A 10,605-nucleotide genomic window follows, 5' to 3' on the forward strand; every position below is an offset into this window, starting at 1 on the left:
AAAAATATTTATTTATTTTTTGCAGTAATAAATTCAACCTATCTGCCTAAGATTTGATCTTTAAAAATTAAAGTTAGGACCTCGTCACATAGAGGTGACTTTTAAACGCTCAGGGTCCCCCACCCCCACTAAGTACCTGTATTAGATTGTGATGTTTTTAATGACTAATAATTTATTAGAAAAGATTTAATAATAAACAAAAGTTATATGACTACTGATCATAATAACAATGGTGGAGTTGAAAGTTAAGAATGGAGAAGACGAGAATATTATCTTTGACGGTCCGCCGTTATTATATAATTTTTTGATGATCTAATAAAAATAATAATAATAATCAGTTTGGAAAATTTCAAATTTTGGGCAGCAGTTGCCCCTTCTGACTGACTATATATCCCTCTCAATCTATTTATAGATTTTAATGGAAGAAGCAACACTTTTGACCAATTATTATTATTAAGAACTTCAATGTCATTCCTTTCCTAAAACCTGCTTTGAATCTTCAAACATATGCAACCCAACATATCTTCACTAACCTTGTTAAGTAAGTTAGAAGGGAATAACTTAAATAGATCCAAAGTTATTTGTTCAATTTTTTTTAAAAATGTCTGATTGATTGTGTGATCATGTTAATTTCAAGCAACTTTCTTTAGAAAATATCGACTCAATGGAATTGTGTGTTGTAAGTCATTAAAATTTAATAATTTTCAATCATATTTAATTTAATTTTGTAATATAATATACATATTATTAAAATAATTTTATAAGATAAAACATATCTAAGAGAATAAGGAATGAACTATATATGTCAATTTTAATCCTCTCTCTTCAAGACCGAACTAGAGCTTCTTTTTTTCTCAAGTTGATCCGGTCGTGTATTTATATTTTGTTTATGTGGCTAACAATTAAATTTAATTATATACACCTTAATTTGCTTCAAAACTATATTTTTTTTTTAAATCTATGCATGAAAAGGTTTGTCTCAACACTAAAAGATACTAAATATAATTTCTATATCTACAATATATATAGATAGATATTTCATATATTTTTTTACTAAGTATTTCCTATTCTTTATCTTAATTTTAATATATATATATATATATATATATATATATATATATATATATATATATATATATATATATATATATATATATATATATATATATAATAAATTTCAAATATATTTTTTTTTTATTTCCTTCTAATAATAGTATTTAATTTACTAAAATAGTTTGTATTATAAATAATTTTTTTATAGACATGCTTATTCAAGAATTTAATAAAAATAAAACATGTGAATATATTTAAAAACACCATTTGTCTATTTAAATAAATTTTGATCAAAATATAAAACTTTCAAAAGTTAAAATTTAGTCAAAGATTTATATTTTATTTTTATGTATATCTGGATGGATGCAAATAAAAACACAATTTTGTAAAAAATAAATAAATAATTTGAAAGATAGGTCAAACTTGTTAGCTGAAAAAATAAAATCAGTATAGGGCCATGCGTGAAGTCAATTTTGTATTATTACTATTATCTTTCACAAATTCTTTTGATTACGGTTATCAATTTAGATATAAAGGCTTGTTTGATGTTGGTTATATAGAGGTTTTTTATTGTTTTTTTTTTTAAAAAAAATTGATTGAATTATTATAATATTTATTTGAATTTAAAATTTAACTTTGTTAAAACTAAAATAAAAATATTTTATTATTTTTAATTTTACTTGTCAATTTAAAAAATATATATATATTTATTTATTGTGAATTTAAGAAATTACTATTAACCATTAAGTTTGAAAACTCATGGCTAGTTGCTTATTCAAAAGTATGTTTGATATGATCTCATCTTATTTAGTCGTTAAACTTGAATTTTTTTTATACACTTTTTACGTTCAGCTTATTTATTTTTAATATTTTTAATATATTATTTAATAATTGATATTATTTAATAATTAATATTATATATAGATATAATGTTATATATATTTATTAATTTAATTTTAAATATTAATAAATGATTTAAATTAAAAAATAATATATATTTGAAAATAAATTATATTAATATATTATTTTTTATAATTTTATTGTTAATATATAATTTTAATTATTAATAAATGACTTAAATTAAAAAATAATATATTTCAAAATAAATGATAGGAATATATTAATTTTTATAAATATATTTAATATAAATATGATATAAAATATATATAAAAGTATTTAATAATATTTAACAATAACTTTTTCACATTTGACACTTCTCTATGATCCAATCTTTCAATTGCCAATTTATTTTTGTGCTCTCTCACATTTTTAGTATTATCATTCATTTCGGGATTCATCTCAATTGTAATCAGTATTTTAGATAGTTAATTAAGGCTAAATTAGTTTGGTTTCTAAAATTATAATTATAAATAAAAAATATCAAAGTGTATTTATATTTTATATTTTGTTTAATTATTTTATATATTAAGATATATATTTTAAATAATAAATAAAAATATATTTAAATATATGTTTTTTATTATAATAATTTTATATAAAAATATTATAAATATATGGAATAGATGAGAAAAAATGAATAAAATAATTAGAAAGAGATTAAATAGATGAGAGAGAATGAATAAAATGATTAAAAATAAATGAAATATACGAAAGAGAATGAATAAAAAAATATTTAAAAATGATGAGGGAGAAAAAAGCTGATATTATAATCTTAAATGCTGAGATTACGCTGTGGAGGGAGGTAAAGAGAAATTTGAGTTTAAACGCAAAAGTGCAAAAATGTGTTTGATTGTAATTTTTTGCGTGAGCTTATTACGCAAAGTTACTGTAACAACTTATTACGCAGATGTGCATGCGCGGCTTATTAACGCCGAATCAAACAAGGCCTCAATGTTAGCATAATTTTGTTCGAACTTATATAATACTGCTTGGTTCGATGTTTTGTCGAGCTTTTTTTAACTTTTATTTATTTTAAAATTCTATTTGTTAAGCATAAAAACTTAAAACAAACATAATTATATTATTGTAGTATTAATGATATCATAAGAAAAATCAATGACATTTGTAGGCATTATCATGTCATCTGATATATTGTGAAAGCTAATTTCAAAACACTGGCTAATACAGCCATATTTGTTTATAACTATTTTTTTTTCAAAATTATGTTCATCAATCCAACTCTTTCTATCATCACCCTTTATCATGATCTCATTGTCGCTGCCCTTCTCTTCAATCAATCGAAAAATAGCTTCTCTTGAAAATTTAATAATTTAAACTTTTTGAATTGAGTTTGTGGATAACTGATAAGTTTGTACCCAAATTTACAAACTCGTTCGAACTCGGATTTGAATCGAGACAATAAAAAAGTGAATCGAGTCAAATTTGATATTAGACTTACTTGAGTTCGACTCGGTTCATTTAAATATATATAATTATAACTTCACTTTAATTGCATGAATAAAAATCTCACTAATTTTTGTCCACATGAACCTTAAGGATTGTCAAATTACAAACTTTTTATAACTACAATTAATTATTCATGACCAAGTAGTTGTATATATGAACAAATTTATTTTTTATTTCGTACATAACTTACCATCATACCTCCACTTTAACTAAGTATTTTTTTAACTTTAGACCTTTGAATTCTCCAGGTAAATAGAATTTGAAACTATTTGACAAATAATACTTTATATGAATTATGATTTCAAATATTTAGAGATAGTTAAATTATTTTAACTTACATTTAAATTAAATCATAAACTAAACAAATTATAAATATGAACATAAACAAACATAGTCATATCATCAAAATCAAATAAAAGTTTCTTCTTAATTTGGTCAATATACTACGCACCTATTTTTATCATATATCATAACACATTTAATGGTATATAATATATAATAATAATTTATATATTTTATGATTGACATTATGTCATAACTTTTTATTTTTTTTCTTAAGAGAACCATCTAAGTCTACGAAGAGATTTGATGCCATTAAGCATGATTAGAAAATATTGCATTCTTTTTTTCTTCAGTTCCCCATTTCCCTCAAAAAAAAAAAAAAAAAAAAAAAAATTCATTAATTCTTTGCCTAGTCAGCGGGTAACACTTTTATAATTAATGAATGGTTGGATTATAGTTAATTTTATTCAGTTTATTCCGTTTACACTATCTTAACAATTTATTCAAATAAGATCTATCTTATGATATGGTATTATGTTTTTTTTTTGGTTTGGCATAATTAAGTATGTAAATAATTTGATTTATTTGGTTTATACACCAAAAGTTAACAACCAAATTGTGAAATTTATAAACATTATTTTTATTTATAAGAAATTAATTATTATTCGAGAAGTAAACAAACTCATTTGAGTTTCATAAGGATGAATTATGAAGTAGAATAAGTCGAATAAACCAATTTAGCTATGTCGAAAAAATCTCTACAAAATATTATGGACGACAGTAAAAAAAAAGTGTCATTTTCCGTGGACTGGTAAATAACGCCGGAAAATGTTATTTCAAGTGAAAACTTATCCTATCAAAAAAAAACAAACAAAAAAAAAAAACTACCAAAACCCAAATGAAATAGCCATTCAAATAACTCATAATTTAACTAATGAGAAATAACTTCATTCCCTTCTATTCATTTGATTTTAACAACCAAATAGTGAAATTTATAAACATTATTATAAGCCTATTTTTGCCTTTTAATTCAAAATATATATAATTATCATTAATTCGATTTGACTGGTACAATTTATTCGGCCGGTTTGAAAGTAGTTCGGTATGTTTGATTATTTGTTTTTTACCTTCTGGTTTAAAAGTCCAAAATGGAGGACCTGGTCCAAAACAGTAATGATTAATAGGATGTCATAATTCAATTATAAGTTTAAAAGAAATATCAGTCATATAAACTATATAAACCAATATTATAGTTGAATGTTATTATTTTATTCAAAATTTCACAAAATTATGGTGAATATAACACATAAAATGAATTTAAAATTATTATTGAATTAGAAAAAGAAGTCAAATTAAAACATCAAATTAAACTAGAAGCATCCAAATAATAGAAAAATACCAAAAGTTTATAACAAAAATAATTTGAGTTTAACATAGACTTAAGATATCTAAAATGGGACAATGGATTAAGTGTGTAGTCCGCCACCACACTTAATCATTTAACCAGGCGTAGAACTTGCCGTCTGACGGGGTTCAAACCCAGGAACTTAGCGTTAGTATACACATCTTATTGCCGCTAGATTAGAAGAGGGGATGAACTTAAGTATCTATAATTCACTTAATTTAATTTGTGTTTATCGAGTTTTATCGTCATTTAAGTTAACTAAGTGGTTAGGTCTAATTTAATTATATTACAAAATAATATTATTTCATCTAAGTTTGAAAAATAAAATGTATGATTGCTTGAAACCCTAGGTCAAATTGTTATATTTTTTTTGAAAAGTATAATCTCTCAAGTGTGTGGTTGTAGATCAAGATAACAACAATCAGCATCAAAACATCTTACTTAAAAGGAAGAAAATCAACAACAATGACAAATTCTTTTTTCATTTTTTTTTTACAAAAGACCCATTCAAGCAAAGACAAAATAAAAATTAAAAAAAAACTTTAAAATCCGGTCCCCAATAATGGTTAGCAAGTCAATCCTCACGACTTTGACCAACCGAACTTGACTTCCATGACAATTGATGACGTCGTCCCCAAACAAAATCTCTTTTAATTTTTCTTCTTCCTCCAATATTAAAACCTTAACATCTTTTCCACTCTTTCTTTCCTTTTATTATCATGATATCTAACTACTACTACTCTCATTAAAATAATCTATGATGAATCCTCCTCCTCCAAATAGAAGTAGTAGCAAAGATGAAGATGATCATCGTGATCAGATAATCGAAGAGATCGAATTTCCCCTGCCCGGTTTTCGGTTTCATCCCACCGATGAGGAGTTGATAGGGTTTTATCTGAAGAAGAAAGTTCTTGATGAAAGATTGAATCATCGTATAGATCATCTCATCAAACAACTTGATATCTACAAGTATGATCCTTGGGATCTTCCAAGTATGTCTCTTTCTACCCTAATTCATCATCACTTCTTTAACTAAACATATAACTCTCTCGTACTAAAGTCAAAGTCAAGGGCGGATATTGGATTTGAAATCTATCCGGGTTAGAATTATAATAATATCAACAATACAAACAAAATATACCTAGTTTACTGTCGCTAATTCCCTTTTCTCGTCGTTATTGTCATTTACATCCAAAATATTTTGTGCTAGCTCGAGTAAGCTTGTACATAGATCCGTCGTTGACTAAAGTATATGAACTCGTGTTTTTAAGGTCATGTTTTGAATAGTAACACTTGAATTATTTTTAAAAAAAAGTTATATTTATATATATGCATGCATGCATAATCATTGCAAACTATTTGTATATACTGCAGAGTATTTTAAGGATGTTGGACATAAAGAGTGGTATTTCTTCTGCAAGAGAGGGAGAAAGTATAAGAATAGCATAAGACCTAATCGGGTAACTGGGTCGGGTTTTTGGAAGGCAACTGGTATTGATAGACAAATCATGGGTAGTAATAATGAAGATCAGATCAAATATGAGTGTATAGGTTTGAAGAAGTCATTGGTGTATTATAGGGGAAGTGCTGGAAAAGGAGTTAAAACGGATTGGATGATGCATGAGTTTCGTTTACCAACATTTTCATCACCCGATCATCATCATCTCCAACACCCTCAAGAAGCTGTAAGTCATTTATAACTTCATTTAATTATTAGTCTCTTTATTGTCATAATTAATTATATATGGACTTTAAAACCAAAATCCTCCTTAGTAACTTTGATTGATCATACATTAAACTCTTAATAATATAGTAAGCAGTGGAGCTAGGATTTGAAATCTATCTGACTAAAACTTTCACAAAATTTACCAGAACTACAATGATAATAATATCAGGTAAGCAAAATCTACCAAGATCACTTAGTAATATACATAAAATATTTTGGGTCACCTGGGATACAATTTAGGTAGCCCATAAGTAGATCCGCATCTGTCAACAACACAACACAAGTGGTTGTTCGTCAAAAACAACTACTTTCGATTTGATTTGATTTCAATTGTTTCTCTTAATGTTAATTTTCTAACAAATATTAAGGTTCAATCTACCATTAGAAATCATTTTCCCCCTCGACTAATTAGTTTTCTTTATCAAAAGGGTTCAACCACAACCCTAAACTCTTTTGCAAATCTCGTCCGATATAGTGGAAAAGATGATGCAACAACCACAGTGGGGAAAGGTCGTGTTAAAGCAACCTTCTACCTCATCTAAAACTCACAACCCTTTTGTTTTCGGATGAGCCTCCTCAATCCCATGGTAAATCGATTGCAAGTAAATAAAAGAAACACATAAATAACATAAAATATGCGTGAAAATTTGAGACAAAGAGGAAACTTTCACTGTGATATTGAAAAATAGGTTATTTGTGGGATTAGAGAATTTGAGAGAAGAATAAAAAAAAAAAACTCTATGGGAAACCATATTTGTAAATACAAAGTCCATACCACTACCCAATCCATGTCCACAAGTGTCTTGAAAATTTCATATTTTTCTTTGGTCGCATTGCGGCCCAACCAAAACTCATTTGGTTATTCAAAACTCTAACATAGATCATGGATATGTAGATGTTAAATCCGATTTACACGACAACACCAAAAGGACATGAGTATGGTCTATCACCAAAATGGGATGGTGTTCTAGTAGAACCGAATCTTTTCACTTTTTTCGCTTCATTAGCTGAGGGTTTTATGCTGGAGAAAAATGCAATGATAGAAGATGCTTCTTAAAATGGTGGCTATTCCATGATATTTGGTTGAAAATATTCTTATAATCCTAGTTTTGTTGGCAATAAATGATGGGAAAATAGAACACTTTCCTAATTAATTGAGTATAAGAGATAGGCTAAAGCGAATAAAAATCAAAACAACAATGCAAGACAAGTTTTAGCATGGAAAAACTCTCTTCAAATCGAGACTAAAAAATCACAAGACCGAATCGGACACTTAACAATTCACTATCATCAACAATGTTACAAATAAGGGTTCACTCTAGATATAACAAAATTAGAGTTTAATCAGTTGCAACAAAATCACACAACAATCTCGACAAATAATAACAAAAATAAAAAAGAGCAAGATCAACCAATCATATCAGTTCTGCAATTCTAGTTTTATGTTGGACTGACTTAAAAGCCTCAAATCAAATATCTTCACCGTTCAGAACGTAGTCTCGTAAATAACTATTAAATTGTCAAAATTTGAAGTCGATCAAATAGTGCAAACTCTGACAAAAAAAAATCTTCTTCAATTGCTACACAAACATCTGAATCTTTTTGCTCTACCATTTCTCTTTTTCTATTTTCAAAACTCAGATAACCTAGATGAAAATATAATGTCCCTTCACATTATATACTTAACTTAAATAAAGTTCACACTAGGTTAGGTCTGACAAAACCCAAAAATAAATGGAAATCCAAACTTTGTTCTATGCATATATAGATGAAATGTATGGTTAATTTAGACAAAGAACTTCAATAAGTTATTGTACCACTAGTTGGCATCGATAAGTTTGTCACATTGATTTTTCAATCCACTTAGAAACTAAATGAGACAGCCGGTACTAACAAAGTATCTAAAATCATCTTAATTTCAGGTTAAGTTTCACATTCTTCGTGATGGAATGATTTGTTTCGTTTGGCTTAAACGATTATCATTTCTTAATATTTCATAGACAATTTTCAAAAAAGAATAGGCCCAGCAAGAACAACGGATAGGCCAGGGTTTAAACTACTTAGGATCACTACTAAGAACATGAGAATATTTCACATGGTCCCTTATAGCCTAGAATTGAGGTATCCACTCATTTTGAGGTGGATTAGTTAGACACCCAACATTTTGTTTCTTTAAATGTTGAGATATGAGATGCTTCAACTAGGTCATAATGAAGATACACAGTCAAAAATTAGTGTTAATAAGTTTGAATATAATGTATGGGAAAAAATTTAAATGACTTGGATTTAATGTAAAAAAATAATACACTGAGAATTTAACTATGGACAAAATATAACATGTCTATCTTAAAATAATAGACTACTAAATTTGAACTTAAGCCCAACACCCACCTTACATCGATCTTTCATTAATTTTTGATGACCTAAACATTTAATATTATTAATGGTAGGGCTTCATAAACTTTATATTTAATTTTGGGCAAGTGGTTTGGTGAAATGGTGAAGACAAGTGAATTAATATGCACACTATTTTGTGCAGCTCATTCATTTGATTTTTTAAATATTTCTTTTTAGGGTCATTTTGTCTTCTTTAATGTTCTTAACTAGAATTGAACGAGAATTGAATTAGTAACTTTTGATTTTTTACACTTTTAAGATCTAAGTTATACTAATATATTATAAGAAAACATCTAAAGAGTTGATAAAATTATTTGTGACCATTACCAGATAGATCATAATATAGCCAAATCAAATTTGGGTAAGTAATTAGGAGAAATAAAGAGTGTATATTGTTGTAAACTATATATGTAGAAAAATAAGTATTCCAAGCCCAAACATTCTATCATGGTACTTTGAAAAACAAGTTTAAAAGTGACTATAAACATGGTTGAATTTGTTTGTATCACTTGGAACACTTTTCCCCTATTCTTTTATATTTCTTTTTGTTAATTTGTTTAGTTATAACAATTTACAGGAAGTTTGGACTCTTTGTCGAATTCTCAAGAGAGATGCACCGCACAACAAGTACACACATACAAACTTGGTTGAGTCGGTAACAAAAAAGGATAACATGAAGTCGACCAATATGTGTAATAACATTAATGATCTTATGAACAAAGACGACAAGAGTTTCATTAGCTTCACATCACCAACAACAACCTTAATCAAACCGAGTCAAACCGAGAAGATCAAGCACAGTCACCTTGCCCCCGAACATCATCAAATAACCGCGAACCAGCTGACGAACTCAATGTCTGATGACAAGCCTTTTGATCTATCATATGGCAATATTTATAATAACCCAGAATTAATGGATGATGATCAGTTCATGATCAAGTATGCAAACTGGGATGAACTTAGGCATATGGTGGAATACTTAGAATCTTAGATCCATGTCTCATGTAATTAATACTTATCTTCACTTTTTTTATATATCTTATATATAGACATACTCTATACTATTATTAATAACTTAAATAAAACTTACTTTTATCTTATAGATATATTATTAATAACTTAAATAAATGTGCTATCAAACAATTACTACATGTTTTAATCCTAGAGTCATTACTATTTTTATAAATTTTGTTTAATTATTTAAATTTGTTATATATTTTGTAATATTTTTATCCGGTTTATCTTTCGGTGAATCATGTGCTTATTTGTTATTCCTCCATGTTATCGCCTTCTCCGTCCACATGTCTAGATAGCATTCCATTTGTTTTTATTGTGTTTTCTTATCAAAGTTATTTTGTTTGGCTGTTTGATCTCC

General features: G+C 26.8%; 1 protein-coding gene across 1 annotated transcript; it reads left to right on the forward strand.

Moving 5' to 3' along the window:
* The first annotated feature begins 5,867 nt into the window (after positions 1-5,867).
* LOC124939540 (transcription factor JUNGBRUNNEN 1-like) lies at positions 5,868-10,221 on the forward strand. The gene is made up of 3 exons (XM_047480005.1): positions 5,868-6,099; positions 6,482-6,792; positions 9,808-10,221. Exons 1-3 carry the CDS (start codon positions 5,868-5,870, stop codon positions 10,219-10,221), a joined length of 957 nt encoding a protein of 318 aa, XP_047335961.1.
* Positions 10,222-10,605: the final 384 nt, after the last annotated feature.

Source organism: Impatiens glandulifera, chromosome 5 (assembly GCF_907164915.1).
Source record: "Impatiens glandulifera chromosome 5, dImpGla2.1, whole genome shotgun sequence".
NCBI lineage: Eukaryota > Viridiplantae > Streptophyta > Magnoliopsida > Ericales > Balsaminaceae > Impatiens > Impatiens glandulifera.

What these genes read in the sequence shown, in the direction of transcription:
- LOC124939540 (XM_047480005.1), top strand. Translation starts at nt 5,868, where the DNA reads ATGAATCCTCCTCCTCCAAATAGAAGTAGTAGCAAAGATGAAGATGAT. An exon ending in TGATCCTTGGGATCTTCCAA is followed by an intron (nt 6,100 to 6,481) that starts GTATGTCTCTTT and finishes TATATACTGCAG; the next exon opens with AGTATTTTAAGGATGTTGGA. An exon ending in TCCAACACCCTCAAGAAGCT is followed by an intron (nt 6,793 to 9,807) that starts GTAAGTCATTTA and finishes AACAATTTACAG; the next exon opens with GAAGTTTGGACTCTTTGTCG.